The sequence below is a fragment of the Rhamphochromis longiceps genome, linkage group LG12 (genome assembly GCF_057381845.1).
Source record: "Rhamphochromis longiceps isolate RC_006_pf linkage group LG12, R_longiceps_female_GT1.1, whole genome shotgun sequence".
Lineage (NCBI taxonomy): Eukaryota > Metazoa > Chordata > Actinopteri > Cichliformes > Cichlidae > Rhamphochromis > Rhamphochromis longiceps.
The window spans coordinates 31,745,529-31,762,599 of record NC_140568.1 but is presented as its reverse complement, the minus strand read 5'-3'; the positions used below and the strand labels follow the sequence as shown (position 1 = coordinate 31,762,599).

Below are 17,071 nucleotides of genomic sequence, written 5' to 3'. Positions count from 1 at the left end.
CTGTTGTTCCTTGATTACGACCAGCATTTTTTTGAAGACCAGAATCAGCTGAGTTTATTAGTCTAGTTTATCAGTGTATGATGAGGCCCCTTTTAAAAAATTCTCGTAAAACACCAAGGCCCTCTGTAAGAAGGAATGTTCATCTCTGAAGTTGCTCATATGCTGTCCATACAGTCTCACTTACTGGAATACCTTTTCTCCACTCATGTGTTTCAAATGATGTGATGCCAGTAGAGTCATCCTATATTCCAGTAACTAATTAGCTTTGATGTTATGGATCTTAGGGTTTGGAAAATTGTATCAAAGTCTTGTTATATTGTGATGCACGTACAGTCAAAAGAAAAAAAAATCACTGGACTCTGCAGTCCTGTGAAAAACTAAGTACACCCTTTGATTCATGAGCTTGCAGAACAAGCTTTACCAGCAAAATCTTGAAGTAATCATTTCTCTGGGACTTTATCAGTCTCTCACATCATTGTGGAAGAATTTTGACCCACTCTTCTTTACAGCATTTCTTTAATTCATTGAGGTTTGTGGGCATTTGTGTATGCACAGCTCTCATAAGATCCCACCATTGCATTTCAATTGGATTGAGGTCTGGGCTTTGACTGGGCCACTGCAAAACCTTGATTCTTTTCTTTTTCAGTCATTCTGTTGTCCATTTGTTTCAAGTGTTTTGTCTCATCATCTTGTTCCATCTTGTTCCATTACCCAGTTTGGGCCAAGCTTTAGCTGTTGTACAGACTGCCTGTGATTCTTGAATACTTTGGTATACAGGGGGAATTCATGGTTGACTTGATGCAAGGTGCCCAGGTTCTGTGGCTGCAAAACAAGCCCAGATCACCACCTGTCCATCACTGTATTTCACAGTTAATATAACAGATTTAGGCTGAAATGTGATGTTTTTTGTTAACATCTTTATTTTTTGTCTCATATACAAAGGACATTGTTCCAGATGGCTTGTGGTTTGTTCAGGTGAAATTTTGCAAACCTAAATGGTGCCATCTTTTTAGAGGCGTAAGGCTTTCTTCTGGTAGCAGTTCTAAACCAGCCATGCTTGTTCAGGCTTTTTGTGATTGTCCTTTCATAAGCTTTAACATTTACATTCTAACTAAGGCTAGTAGAGCCTGAGCTCAAGCTCTTACACTTTTTGGGAACTTTCCAGAGTATTGAGCAGTGGGTTGGCAAGGATGTCCGTTCCCGAGAAGATTCTGTAAACACACATTTGAATGGTGCAGACCACCAAACCAATCTTTTATTAGCAGCACCTGATTGCTACTTGCGTTCTTAATTCCTATAGAAGCCATAAGGGTGTTTCTTTTCCACATGGCTGTATGCATACAGTACATATATTTTTCTTCACATTGTGTTTTCTGGCCTTCCACAGAAAGTATTGTGTCAGCTTTCCACAGAAGAAGATGAAACTGCAGCACAAGCGTTAATGAAGTGTACGGGTGTACCAGCTAAAGAGTACCACCTTAAAGTCCTGAGAAAGGTATTATTGCTTTGTTTCTGTTGGTATCATTCATTACATACAAAGATATTGAATTTAACATGCTTTATATGTAAACTGTGCTTTGACCGGCTTTTCAGAAGGTGGCGCTGCTGCAGGAAAACGTTGGACAAAGCTGCACATTATTTAACAGTCAGAGGTAAATGTGAAAAATAAATAAATAAAATATGTAGACCAGCTGGATAAGTGCCATTCATATTTCATCAGTGGGTTGTTTTGTTTCTTAACGAAAATGTTGTAAAATGGTGAAAAAATTAATCATCATAGTTTATATAAAACCTTCTTGAAACTATCTTTAATAAAGGCTAATAAAAGTATTTATTAGCATTTATATACAGCAGAGAAAATAACAAATCCTCACAGTTTAGATCCAGGGATGGTGATGTAATCAGTCATTTAACATCATATTAGCTAACTCTTTGACTAACTGCTGCCACTCTAGAGGACACTAATAGATAGCTTTTGTCAAAGTTGTTAGTATTAGCTTGTAGAATGGTTAGTATAATTATGTGTGCACTTAAAATCACATTTGAATCCAACACACTGTGAATTTTTAAATAATAGGATGTGTGGAAAGGAGGACTGAAAATAAAACTTGAGCCTGGATGGATTTCTGTCTTTTCTATGATAATAGCAGAGTTGTTTATGTTTAACTTGAGGTAAAGTACTGTGTTTCATTGTTCTGGTAACAGTGACAATAAAGATCTATCTTATCTTCCATGTAGGTGTTCATGTGACAGGATTGTGGATATATCAGAGGCATGCATCCCCATTGTCACTTGTCCCGAGGCATCTTCTCTCATTAGTCTATTGCTACAGCGGCCGGTGGCTTGTGTCACAGAAGGTCTCAGTGAAGACTTTCTGAATGCTTTGACCTCTGCTTACTCAAGGTAGTAAAGTATTAAGGGTTTGAAGCTGAATATTTTATGACCTAGTCCATTATCACATTGTATTTACTGTACTATATTGAGCATTTTAATTGTTGTATTTTATAGATTGGAGCATTACATAGGCAAACAAAGGGCGATTTCTTGGCTCATATAGTTGAGATGTAGAAAGGATTTTCCCAAATGTAACCCGGAATTTTATCTGATTGTGATATACATGCATCTACAATATACACAATATTCACAGCTGGGAATATACATCCAGTGATGTAAGTTATTCTTCTTTTCCCAGGCAGGGTTTGGCATTGGAGGAGCAGGCCTTGGTATCTCTGTGGTATCACAGCTTTTCCAGCCTGGAAGAAGCAGTCCTCAGTCTGTTGCAGTCTGTTATAACTACAGGGTTAACACCACAGAAGCTAGAGCAACAAGTAGCACAGTCACTGCTGGTGGGTAAACGTTTGTTTTCTAGTTATTTTCTACCTTAATTCTGCAGTGTACAAAACGTCATCAAAAAATACCCATGATTCTCTATCAAAGCCTGAGTTTGAAACCCAGACAATCAGTTATATTGTAAACTTTGAACATTTGAAAATTAGGAGCTGATTTAAAATACATTTGAAACAGTTACATCTAAATCGTACCTGACACGATTGTTGACTAGTCTGCTGGGCTATAGATCAAGTCTCATCTTTTTTCCCCCATCATTTACATTTTATAGCAACAATTTGGCAATACTATTGTAGTTCATGACAGTCACAGAAGTGCCAAAAAGTTTTTAAAAAGTATACGTGCTGTATCTGAAGAGCCGAACTTATGATGAAATACGAGTATCTAAGGATATTGTTGTTTTATGTTGACAGAGTTGGAGAGAATGTGCAGAATGTTGTCCTGTTGTACTGTGAGATTTTCTGCAGTTTTACTGCTGCATGAATTGGCCTCATTTATTCATATATTGGTGATATACTGCTGCTGTTAAATTAGTTTGTTATGCACAAACTTTGACTCATCTGCCCTGAATTACAGGGGCTCGCATGAGAAATCATTGCACACTCCTTATGTGTTAAGCTGCAGTTTTAGCTGCTTCTAATATAGGCCTTGCTGCAAAATTTTGCTGATTATAATATGCATAATTCTGGGAAACATTCCTTTGCTTTTTTTGGTGACTCTTTATGGACTGTTCTTGCCCGGCTAACACCAGTTGGCTTTGCGCTGCATGGGTCTCACATAATTTGGCAAGCTCTTAACCCCATCTCACATCATTTGGCCTGTGCTACACAGCCTTTGCTGTGCCGGGTAAGTACGGAGCTCTCTGTCGCTCGAGTTCTTGGCCACTCCTAAGTTCATATAACTTAAGATCATGTCCAGTCAGAGGTGATTTTGATTTATAAATTGTTATGACTGGTTGATGAAAATGACGTCCTCGTTGCTGCAAAGTGCTCACAAAGTAAAAGCAGTGAGTGGTGTTCTTTTTTTTGGGAGGAGGGGCAACAGAGGCTGCTTTTTTTTTATCCCACATTTAAAACTTGTTTGCCAAATTAGTGAAGCCTCAGTGAGATGTAAGGACAACAATAATAATTAAGTGTGTCACTGAAACAAGACAATTCGAGAAAGCTGTGGAAAAACACTGAAATTAGATACAACAGTGCCAACCCGAATCTGGATGTGTGTCTAAAGCAGACATTTTTTACACATTGTTTGTGCCAAACATCTGTACACAACAATAAAATACTTGTGTGCGCGTTATGAATGGCATCCTATTTACCTAGCCCTTTGATTGCACTCCGAGTGGAAGTTATAAATGTCAGTGAAACTCGGAAACAAAATTTGACCTGTCATCTTGCTCCAGTTAACTTGGATAAAGTTTGTCAGTTGTGTCACTCTTGTTTTCACAGAGTGATGGTCTACTTGAGCTGTGTATATAACAAGGTAGCAAAGCACACGTTCTCAGTTTTAGATAGGGACATGCTTGTTTGCATGCACTGATACTGCATGCACAAAAATGTGCGTGTCTGCTAACTTCTGGGTTAGATTCCTGCTTCTTCCTCTTTAGTTTGCAGGGACTGCTTTGATGGAAAGTTTTATAAACAGTTGAACTAACTTTGTATATAAGGGATGTAATTTTTGCCTGTTTATTTCTCTGCTCCGGATTTACAATGGCATGTTTGTATGTTTGGGAACCCCTGGACAGATTATTCATGTATATGTTAATGTCTGTTTGCTAAAGGGGTTGTACTTTACAAGGTGTGCCTCCACTTTTGGTAGAGCTGTACGATCTCTGATTTTCATCACCTTACACACAAATATATACATTCAGATTCGTGTTTCGTGCATGTTGAGTATACAATGTGTAATATTCTGTCGGGATACAAATAACGTGAGACATAAAAGCACACTGGATTGCGTCTCTCCTCAACTCTTTTGCTCACTTGTTTAGACTACATTCAAAAATGGGAACCATGGAATTACTCTTACATTCCTCATTTCGGCTTGTCCCACCCCCATGTGATCCAGTGAGAAGCGCAGGCCCAATAACAATAAACACTCACTTCCTGGGTCTGACTGCCAAAAACAGAATGTTTGTTGTGTGCTGTAATTGACCCTCCTTGAAGTGTTAGTGGTAAGGTATGGAGGAAGACGCTAAAAAAGTCCCATCTGTTTTTACTAAGGCGGAAACCATGACAGTTCACATGCATGCATGCATGTTGGCATGCAACCCACATAATATGCAGATGTACACTGTTATACATAAACTCTATGGAATTCCATACCCGTGCAAACAGGCTGGTTAATGGTGTCTTCTGAACTGAGAGGAGAGAAAAGAAACACACATGTTATAAAACTAAGAATAAAATCACTTTGTTACAAGATGTTGTAATTACACCACATAAACACTTGGCGGTGCTGTTTATTTCTGTGAATGTAATTGGTCTCATAATTTGGCGCTTTGTGTGGTTAAAAGTCTGCCTAAACTGGTGGAAATGAAATTTAGCACCCTATTTAAATAATCAAGTTCTAACCTATTAGTGTTTTAATTCAAACAGTGAACGGTGAGCTACATTTTTTTTAAAATACTGACACAAGTGGTAGCTCTAAATTGGCTATGTGTAAATTAAATAAGTTAAAAGGCTTACTCCTATCTGCATCCCTTCTGTATCATTCCACTAGCACATTATTTTGCAGGAATAAAGCCATTTCTCCCCCATAGTGAAGTGCTTGTCCTTATATAAGATGGGTGTTGGGTTGGAGGATAATTAGGGACTAGAAAATATGAACAGTGCAGCTGTTAAATTTTTGTGCTGGGGCGTTTAAGAATGTGTTAAATCCAAAACACATGATGAGTGCATTTAAGGAGGAGATGAGAAAGTAATTGTGTGTGGGGGTGTTTGTGTGTACGTGAAGGAAGGGCTGACAGAGTGGTAAACTGAGTGTTTAATGAGGAGAGAGTGAGAACAAGGATAACTGAGGCTTAAAAGCAGAATGTTTCTGGGTGATTCAACAGTGACACCTTCTGGTCAGTATTCTGGACAAACATTCAAAGTGGTTTAATGGGAGCATGTATTTATTGTCAGTAATTTCTGTATGGATTGGATTGGTAGGGTTTTTTATTTTTTTTATTTTTTTTATTTTTTTAGCATTTGTGAAGTATTTAAATTTTTGTGTGTTTCTGTGTTTCAGCCTAAAGCTTGTGCTCAGCACTGCTCAATATTCTTGGTTGTAAATGACATCTTTAGGTGAGTTCTGGCTGAAATATGTTATGTTTGTGTAGAAAGTCAGTATATATTTCTGGTGCTTACTGAATATTACAGTGATATGCTGTTACTGAACGTGTACTTTGCAGGTCCATCCTTAAGCAAGCCGAAGGAAATGAGTCTGTTAAGACTCTGGTCCAAACCTTTACCAAGTGTTTCCTGAGGGAACTGGCACTGCTGAAGCCTCAGGTCAGCTACAATAAATGCATACATGTTTGTTTCTTGCAGCACTGCAAACAGTCATTTGACTAATAGATTATTTCAGTCTATTCATCTCTAGTTACTGAAAACATTTTGACAAAGGCTTGGATTCGCAAAGTTGCATCTGAACAAACCACAACACTTGCAACACTGCAACAATGTCCTTTGGACATTTGAGACCAACATCGAGATATTTGGCCATAATGCACAAAAAAAAACAAAACACAGCAGATCAGCACAAAACCTCATACCAAGTACGGTGATGGAGAGGTGATGATATGGGCTTGCAACAGGACAGGGATCTCAGTCACAGCGGAAAATCTGCAATGGAAGGGAAAAGAAGAGAGTCCAGGTGCTGCTCAAAGTCCAGTCAAATTGTGACAGGACCTTAAGAGAGTTTTGCATAAATTATTTGCCACAAACTTCACTCAGTTAAAGCATTGTCATAAAAAGAACTAAATTTCTCCATGACAATGTGAGAGCCTGTTAAAGTCATACAGAAAATGATCACTTCAGCTTATTGCTGCTAAAGGTGATTCTACAAGCTACTGAATCACAGTTTTTCAGCAGGCCGTATGGAGTCCTGTGAAAACTTTCTCTTTCACAGGATTGTAGGTGTCGAGCAGATTTTCTCCAGTGATTCTTATCTAGCGTGGAAACTAAAGAAAGGGTACTTTTAAACCTGAGGGTTATACACAAACACAGCAGTCGACAAGCAATTACCTCTAGAGCTGCAGGAAAAATCACTTACTTGATGAATCCTCCACTTTATTATCACTTGAACTCCAGCTGGGAACCTGCTGCTCACACCTAACACAGCACATTTCACACCCCTGCATCATAGACAATGAATTCACATCATCAGTTTGCAGGTAATAACTCTGTACAGATAAATGTGGAAACCACTGTGAGCTCTTACACTTCTGTGTCACTGTGTACTTTCCAACTTTTGCTAAAACTCTCAGCCCTCAGCTGACACATGTTCTCTGTCACTGTTTGGGGAGCATTCATCCAAACAGTTTGTGGGACTGTAAGGAATAATCTGGCACTTACATGTCAGCCATTCCAGAAAACAGATGTGTTACTATGTAGGGATGATGTATTATCTGCTATGCAGCTTTGTGAGTAGAGCATTTCCTTTCTTTTCACCTCTATTAACCACTAGATGGCAGTGCTATAGTGCATTTACAGTGGCCTCGATTTTAATGGCTGTAGTCACCCTGCACAAAACGCTACCTATTACACGCTACATTACACATTAGCACCAACTGTATCACTGTTACACAGCCTCCCATTCAAAATGCCATTTTTCAGGCTTTCAGAGCACACTGATGCATGAGTTGAAGGAAACTGTGATTTACATTGATGAAGCTCAGGTAAAAATGTGCTTTGTGTTGTTTCAGACAAGCATATCTGTGAAAGCCTTCTTCCCACAGTCGCCTTCAAGTCTGCTGGTTCCCCTCTTGACGATGCCATCAGGTCAGTGTGCAGACACACATGTTGTGTGCGTCATCGTCTGCTTTTGGATGTTTCACTCTGACACTATGCACAAAACCCATCACTGTGAAGAAGACCGTGATTAGTTACGCTTTATCACTGTGTAAACAGTTTTCCTGCAGCAGAATGAACGGTCTTTTGTGCGTCTTGTTCTTGCTAATCAATAGTAGTTAGTTTATAACTATGAAGCCTTTTATGTCAGACATGAAAAATGGTGATTTGAAAAGAAACGGAGGCTTAGGTGTCAGTGCCTGTGTTATTGGGATAGCTGTTTTCCTGTTTTTTATAAAAATGAACAAATGAAAATATGGGTCATCATACATAAACACACAAAGCATTTTTATTTGTCTTATCAAAAAGGATCAGTATTATCTATGCTGGATGTGTATCACTGTGCTAACAGTTTTTGTGTTTGGGAATCTTTACAATTAAAGAGATGCACAGTAGGTGAGTGCAGGAGCAAAACGGAGCAGTAAGCTTATCAGTGTGTGCCCAGACTGGCCTGTAGGCAGGAATGATTTACATGAATGGAGCCATTTAGGGACACGCTGGAGCCCAGCCAGAACTCAGAGTTAATTATTACTGTGTGTGTGTGTGTGTGTGTGTGTGTGTGTGTGTGTGTGTGTGTGTGTGTGTGTGTGTGTGTGTGTGTGTGTGTGTGTGTGTGTGTGTGTGTGTGTGTGTGTGTGTGTGGTGAAGGGCAATTTTTCACCAGGGACTGAATAGAAATGGTACTGAGAAAAGTAGAAGATTTGAGGATTTATTATGATTCGTGCCCTCTCTGAAAAAGCCACGAATTACATTTTAGCATTGCATTGTTAAAACACAGCCTTGGGAAAAAACTTGGATCACGCTGACAAGTATTTGAAATATTTATTCAAGTTTGTTTGTCAACCTCAGGTGTCATTTGGACTGCGTTTCTGTGAAAAAATTTGGTTTGCGGTGGGAAATCAATTTTTTACAATGCAATGTGAAAAAACTATTTTAACAGCAGTTAAAATGAATCCTGAAAAGCACAAGAAAGTAATCACAGTTGGGCCATTTCTGCTTTGAAATTACACTCATTGGCCACTTTTCAGGTACACCTGTTCAGCTGTTTGGTATTGGTATGCAGTTAGAAATGGTCAAAACAACCTGTTGAAGTTCAAAACAAGCGTCGGAATGGGGAAGAAAAGTGATTTAGGGCAGCGGTCCCCAACCTTTTTTGCACCATGGACCGGTTTATGTCTGACAATATTTTCATGGACCGGCCTTTAAGGTGTCACAGATAAATACAACAAAATAAAACCAGTACCGGTACCAAAAAAAAGAAGATTTATTGATAACACACGGGAAAAGACTCAGGGAAACAGAGTTAAGGATAAAAATAACAATAAAAAACAATTAAAAACCCTGAAAACCATAAATTTCACACCCGAGCCTCAACTCTCGTGGCCCGGTACCAAACGACTCACGGACCGGTACCGGTCCGGGGGTTGGGGACCGCTGATTTAAGGGACTCTGGATGTCATATGGATTTCAGAAAATGTTCCAATGAGATTTTCCCACACAACCATCTCCGGAGTTTACAGAGATTGGTCCAAAAAAGAGAAAATACCAAGTGAGCAGCAACTCTCTGGGTGAAAACGCCTGTTGATGCCAGGAGTCAGAGGATAATTGCCAGACTGCTTTGAGCAGATAGGAAAGTAACAGTAACTGAAATAACCACTCCTTACAACCAAAGTATCTGTGAACACACAAAACATCAAACCTTTAAGCAGATGAGCTACAGCAACAGAGGACCACACTGGGTCCTATTCCTGCCAGCTAAGAAAAGGAAACTGAGGGTACAGTTCACACAGGCTCACCAAAATTAGATAACAGAAGTCTGTAAAAATGTTGCCTGCTCTAATGAGTCTTGATATCTTCTGATGACTGCTTCCAACAGGGTAATGTAAGGTAATGTGAACGGTTGTTTTGTTTTGTTTTTAAACATGACTGTGAGTGCACTGTACTCTTCCACAGTCACCAAATCTCAATTCAGTAGAGCACCTTTTGTTAGTTTCCATGAGTTGTGAGCTCGAGTTTTTACTTTTGTAATTTCAGTAGTTTTGTTTTCTGATCCTTGTGTTGGATACCTCTTGTATTATCTGTGTCTCTACTTTAGTTATTGATGACTTTAGATTTATTAGTTACCTTCCTGCTCCTTTCCTTACCTCAGGCCTGTGATTCTTTGTGTTTCTGTAAAGAGCTCAGCAATAAAGCTCCCTTTGTGAGATTACTTTTGGTCTCTGGAGTCTTGCATCTGGGTCCACTCCCTGTCTACCACACATCCGAACCGTGACACCTGTGGGATGTGGTAGAAAGGGAGAGAACCATCTGTGATTTGAAGCGAAAAATCTGCAGCTATTGTGTGATGCGATCATGTCAATATGGACCAAAATTTCTGAGCGATGTTTGCAGCACCTTGCTGTATCTGTAACACAGAGAATGAAGGCAGTTCTCAGCTCAACACTAGCAAGGTGTACCTAACAGAGTGTCCAGTGAGTGTAAATGTGCAAGATATTTGGAGGATTGTTTATGTATTTTACTAATAAAAAGCTTAACTATTATCTTAGCTAAATATAATTATATTATCTATTTTAATATATGTGAACATGCTTTTTTTCTGGTAATATGATAAGATTTAACAAATCTAAAACGAGGCTGTCAAAGGTATACAAATATTTATTGGTTTTGGTCCTCTTATCCGTCTATTTCAAACTAAGGGAATAAATTTATCTATGAAGATCTCTTTTTGGATTCAGTGAAACTGCTGTGCCATTTTTGCTGTATTTTGACTTTCAATAGACCAAATAATTTTCCCGTAAATGTAGAAAATAGCTGGCAGATGAATCAATAATTAATATAATTGCTGGTTGCAGCAGTTTGCGGTGTTATGGGGAATTAAATGTTGGAGTCACATTTTGATTCTTGGGTTATTGTAGTGCTACATTTACCACACACATATTTCAGTAATATAACTTTTCTAATAATAATAATAAACTTATTTTTCATTATTCTTGAATGGTTAGTTCAAGATTGACTTAATAGTTAGCTTTGGATCAGTGGATTGTAAGAAGCGATTATTTGTGCAACAAGCCATCATTATGTCATTAAATCTGAATCTGTTCTTGCAGAGATGCCTCAGGGGGCTTGGAGAAATCACCTGAACTGGCTGAGCAGCTCATTACAGAGCCTGACAGAGGAGGAAGAGGAGGGAGACGGCAGAAGCACCAGGTTAGAGTGAGAATGGCTCGCGGAGAGAATGTGTTAATGTGTGCCTGCTTCCACCACCCTACTGAATGCCTGTGCGGTGTTCTTATTTCCATTAGCTCTTGTTGAGCGGGTGGTTAGTCAGATATTTTTCCCTTGCCTCACAGTACAGAGGTCCTGGAGGAGTGCGTAGCTTCTCCAAGCATTCATTAGAGGCTATTAGCTTAGGAAAGAGAGAACTGTGGAGAATACAAGTGAGTGGGAAAATGAGTGGAGAAGAAGTGGATAGAGTAGAAAAAAGATATAACGAAACAGAGAAAAGTAGACTATTTAGTCTGGGATTCATGAAAAAAGAGAATAGGGGTTTCTGATTAAAAGAACATCAACTAGGTGATGTCGTGGAGACGGAGACGGATGACTTGATGCCCTTCAGCTGCGGTTTTTAACAGGGCCCATTATCCCCACTGTCGCCTCATTCTGGAGTTGAGTGCAAAATTCCCAAAACATTGTTCGGAGCCAGCGGTGGGAAAGTAGTGTGTTGTGTTGCTCCAAGCAAAGTTGCAGCTGCCAAGGCCCTGCAGAGGGCTGCTGCTGTTCCTATTTGGAAGCCAAGTGGAGAGAGGGAAGATGAGGAGGAGAGCTCTAATGATGGTATTAGGGAAATCTGAGAACGAGATCCTTATCGCTCTTCTGACTTGAAGTCATTCTTGCTGTTGCAGCTGTGAAGCTCTGTTCGCTCTGTTGTACCACTTTGTCTGCCCAAATCTCAATTTCTTTGCCAATATTTCTTCTTTCTCTTTTTACTTTTAGATTTACGGTTCTCATTTTTTATAAAACATTAATCTAACGAGAAGCAGCTTGCCTACAATATGAACTTGTCTACGAATGATGAGAAAATACAGAGAATATTGATACCTTTCAAGATCATAACCATCAGCTGATTGGTTTGGACATCAAAGGACATCAGACCTTGTTGCTAATTACGCAGAGCCCATCACGAATCGTGATGGCTGAATGAAGGTTTTCTAGTTTTGTACAAATGTAGTAGTTTGAGGTGTTGTTTATGATGCTCATCAATAGATCAGACAATGACTTAGATCTGCATCATCTGCATTTAAGTCGCTTTGATCTTCCATTGATCCTGTCAATGGGGGTGTGCTAATTTCCATGGCAGGGACTCAGTTGTGGTTCATTCATAAAGTCCTAATGAGTCAGTTGACAGCCTGCTATCAGAGTTTTTTTTCTGCTCTACACTGAACACCAGATTGTTTTAGTATAATTTTGCTCAGTTGCCATCTCAGTTTGACAGCATGTATTTAAAACAACAACAACAAACAAACCATCTTCTCTTCTTTATGGCCACTTTTTTTCAATGTTTGGAAAGCAGCCTGGGTATAAATTGTTAGGCTGACAGTCAGCAGTTGTATTTTCCACCAGGACTTTGGGGAAGGCTTTGTAGAGGGGAAAGTTGTACATATTCACACAAATACCTCGGAAAAACTGAGACTAAGTTGTAGATTAAGTGCCAAGCTATTAACAAACTGAACCAGACCTGAACCAGGTCTTTTTGAGGATGGAGTTGATGTTGGTCTCCCACTTCAGGTCCTGGGAGATGGTTGTACCCAGGAACTTGAAGGTCTTCACAGTTGACACAGGGCTGTCTGATATGGTGAGGGGGAGCAGAGTTGAGGGATGTCTCCTGAAGTCCACTGTCATCTCTACAGTCTTAAGAGTGTTCAGCTCCAGATTGTGCTGACTGCACCAGAGTACCAGCCGCTCAACTTCTTGCCGGTATGCAGACTCATCACCATCTTGAATGAGGCCAATGACAGTGGTGTCATCTGCAAACTTTAGGAGTTTGACAGCTGAGTTCTTGGAGGTGCAGTTGTTAGTGTAGGGGGAGAACAGTAGTGGTGAGAGGACACATCCTTGAGGGGCACCAATACTGAGGGACCGGGTTTCAGAGGTGATCTCCCCCAGCCAAACTTGTTGCTTTCTGTCTGTCAGGAAGCTGGTGATCCACTGACAGGTAGCTGGTGACACGCTGAGCTGGGAGAGTTTGGAGGAAAGAAGTTCAGGCACAATGGTGTTAAAAGCCGAACTAAAGTCCACAAACAGGACCCTGGCATAAGTTCCCGGGCGGTCAAGGTGTTGCAGGATGTAATGCAGCTCCATGTTCACTGCATCATCCACCGACCTGTTTGCCCGGTAGGCAAACTGCAGAGGGTCCAGCTGGTGGCCTGTAATGTCTTTCAGGTGGGCTAACACCAGTCGTTCGAAGGATTTCATGACCACAGATGTTGACATAGTTGACATAATCAGTCATGAATTTTTAAGCATAAATGACCAGCATGTAGGATTTATTGGCATCTTGCAGTTTGGTTGCAGATTGCAAGCAACTAAATACTCTTCCGTCACTCCTCCCTTTCCAAGAGTGAAGCTAAGCCACACAGGAAAGCTCTCTATATATATATATCCAGTTGGTGCTCTGTCCACTTTGGGCTCCTGTAGACATATTGCTGGCACAACATGGTCTACTTGATGGAAGAGTTTTTTTTTTAGCTTACAAAAAAAATAAAAATAATAATAATAATAATGGATTGGATTTATATAGCACTTTTCAAGGCACCCAAAGCACTTTACAATACCACTATTCATTCACTCTCACATTCATACACTGGTGGAGGCAAGCTACAGTTGTAGCCACAGCTGCCCTGGGGCAGACTGACAGAAGCAAGGCTGCCATATCGCGCCATCGGCCCCTCTGGCCAACACCAGTAGGCGGTAGGGTAAAGTGTCTTGCCCAGGGACACAACGACCAGGACAGAGAGCCCAGGGATCGAACCGGCGACCTTCCGGTTACAGATGCGATTCCCAACCCCCTGAGCCACTGTTGCCCCAAAAAAACTTCTACTTACAGGTGATTATACACTAATTTAAACATAATCGTGAATCCTATACTTCTTCTAAGCTACAATTCCCCCTAAATCCTACAAACTGTTGGTTTAATATAACTGATGGTGTTTGCTATTGAATTATTCATTTTTTTAAAAAGAAATTGTACCCTGTGAGGTATGTGTTCATATAATATATGTTCTCTCATGTGGTACAGTGTCTTTTCGGTAACAAATCACTTCCCAATGATACCCACTGTTCATGAAGGGTTCTACTTCTGCTGTTAAATGCTGCTTCTCCTAATGTCCTGCAGGGGGCACCACAACGTGTTTGAGGCCTGGTTCCTGCTGGTTCAGTGTGCCCACTGGGTACAGGTGGCTGTCCAGCTGCTGGTCACATCTGGGACTGAAGATGGTGATCCCTTTCTGTGGCTGTTGATATTCTACCACTACCCCACCAAGAGGTGGCACCACAGAGCTTCACAGCTGGTGAGTTTGTTTGTTTTTTGCATAAATCATTTTAATCTAGTTATATGAAATCCAAAATTTTCCACTTAAATAATTGCTTAGTAAGTGTTGAACTGATCGATGCAGATATTTCTGCCCCGTCATTATAAACTAAGAAGGCAACCGGGGATCTTCTTAAATAGACTTTGTTTGAAAACCAGTTTGTTCCAACTATTTCTCTTCTTTTACCAACACTGCGGCAGCTAAGTGCTTCAGCATAACTCGGCAACATAACATCGGGGATAGTCTGTTATTTGCAGGTCTGTTGTTGTTGAAAGCAAAAGAAACAATACAGAGGGGCAAAAAACGGAATAACACATTAATGAATTAATTATGGATGACCCCTAACTGAGAGGGAGGGAGTGAGACAGTGGTGAAGAGAGGGAGAGAGATATAGATGAGAGGGCTGGGTGGAAAGGGTGATGTAGTATTGATTTCTCAGTGAGTGTCTGGGCCAGCTTTGCCTGAGTTTTACCTCTCTGTCTCTTGCTTGTCCGCCTCCCATCATAACCCTTGGAGACTCCACCATCTCCTCTACTACAGTTGTACGTTCTTCTCTGCTAGGCGTTCTTGTTGTCTCATTTTTGAATTAGCAGTCTGTTTGTCATTTATTTTTTTACATGAAAGACACCAGAAGACCCGTTAAATCTGACTTGGTTGAAATTGAGCATGCTCTCTTTCTTTCTTTCTTTCTTTCTTTCTTTCTTTCTTTCTTTCTTTCTTTCTTTCTTTCTTTCTTTCTTTCTTTCTTTCTTTCTTTCTTTCTTTCTTTCTTTCTTTCTTTCTTTCTTTCTTTCCTTTCTTTTTAAACATCTTTCCCACCAGGCACGGGCCAAAGAAGCTTGGAACCACATACGCACTCTTTTCTCAGGCGCAGCTCATCCTCTTCCCAGCGACCGCCTGCAGTCACTGGGCACGCTGGTTTCACCACAACCTGAGCAGCAATCATTTGCTCCATCATTGACTGTCAGCCTTTTGGTTAATGTTGCCGTTTTCTGCCAGCTACCACCAAGTGGCTCGGCAGAGGTTTTACAGGCGGTGAGGAAAACTGTTTCTCTTCTGTCATTTTCAGATTATTGTTCCATCCAGTTCTTATTAAATGCAAAGCTCAGTATGCATAATGCTTGAAATGCTGGACCTTAGATACAAGCTACTGACAAAGAAATGCTTCAAAGGGTCCATTTTATAGAGAAAGATGTTAATCATTTCGGCCCTCCTTTCATGCTGTATGCAAGGTTTGATCTGAATGTTCTGCAAATGAAATCCATTTAAATCAGGAAACATACATAATTAAAACCTGGCTAGTTTTCCCCTCAAGGTTGTGTCCTTGGGACACCTATAGACTACTTCCACACCCTCTGCTAGTTTTCAGAAGGTTGACCAGTCAAACTCGTGCAAGCTCCTGTGTCAAACTGGCCCAACGTCCATGTCCAAGGTCATTGCAGTAATGATAATTAGGTCTCAGGGATAGGTGGAAGGGTCCAGGAATTACTGGCTACACCAGCACAGTCTTAGCCCACCACCCATTCAAGCTGAAGGGTGAACATTTTGACACACTGGATCATCTCAGATACATAAGTACGAGTGCAAATGATTGGTCTGAAAGAAGGTGGTGGTCCATAGAAACTATTTTATGTTGACAGCTGTTTTTTAAATGTGACTTTCTTTAACTCATTCACTCACACAGACACACACAAAAAGTAGGTACACCAGCACTTTGCATAACCTACTGGGTTGGAGGGTTCAGTGTCCTGCACCGGTCTTTTTTTCTACAATTTCATTGTACATGTACAGTGACAGTAAAGTGCTTTTCTATTCTAATCTATTCTTGGACATTTGGACAGGTTGAAACATGGATCAGATGCAGCCATCTGAGAATATTTCTCGATTCTCTTTTTGACAAAGTCAATCCTGTGGCAGGTCTTTAAAGCCTCTAAAACATATATGAAGTCTGTCATCTTTATTATGCTTTAAAAGTGTAAAGTTTGGAGAAATGTGACATGTAATTCCCAATAGCAATACCAACACTTTGGGAATGTGAATCATTCCTAGTATTTAATGCCTTTCAATCCCGATCACAGATCTGAGTGCGTTTTGTATAAAAATTGGCAAATACTTATTTCAAAAGCTTGCCTTACACTATTAACTATTAGAAAACAGTTATATGTTTAGAAAATATTTATTTTTAAAATTATTTTCTTTTTTTAAGCACAAATACCCTAAAACACCCCCGTTCATTCAAGTTCAAGTTCATTTGCTAATATAAGTCATTAAAAAACACAAACTTGTTCATTACTGTTGTACAGCCTTAATAGTAATATTCTACATTAGATGTTTTTCCCCCTATTAATACATTTATTTATATATATATATATATATATATATATATATATATATATATATATATATATATATTTTTTTTTTTTTTTTTTTTTTTTTTTTTTTTTTAACGTTTAAAGTCTGAAATAAAATAAATTGTCCCACATTTGTCCGTCCGTCCTGTTACTCTTACCAGTCTTTTTGGATAGCTCCCCTCTATTGGTCTGCTAGTTACATGACTTACAGTAAGTTGTATTAGTGTTTTGGAGG

The 17,071-nt window shown here is 39.8% G+C and overlaps 1 protein-coding gene across 1 annotated transcript in view; it reads left to right on the top strand.

Annotated features, from left to right (window-relative positions):
* Positions 1-17,071, top strand: part of fancc (FA complementation group C) — a 33,165-nt gene that overhangs the window by 14,052 nt on the left and 2,042 nt on the right. Inside the window, exons 5-14 of the mRNA XM_085425818.1 lie at positions 1,388-1,495; positions 1,594-1,652; positions 2,239-2,403; positions 2,693-2,846; positions 6,076-6,131; positions 6,239-6,338; positions 7,754-7,829; positions 11,006-11,105; positions 14,290-14,464; positions 15,308-15,520. Of these exons, the coding sequence (XP_085281944.1) occupies positions 1,388-1,495; positions 1,594-1,652; positions 2,239-2,403; positions 2,693-2,846; positions 6,076-6,131; positions 6,239-6,338; positions 7,754-7,829; positions 11,006-11,105; positions 14,290-14,464; positions 15,308-15,520 (1,206 nt within the window). The remainder of the gene's footprint in view (positions 1-1,387; positions 1,496-1,593; positions 1,653-2,238; positions 2,404-2,692; positions 2,847-6,075; positions 6,132-6,238; positions 6,339-7,753; positions 7,830-11,005; positions 11,106-14,289; positions 14,465-15,307; positions 15,521-17,071) is intronic.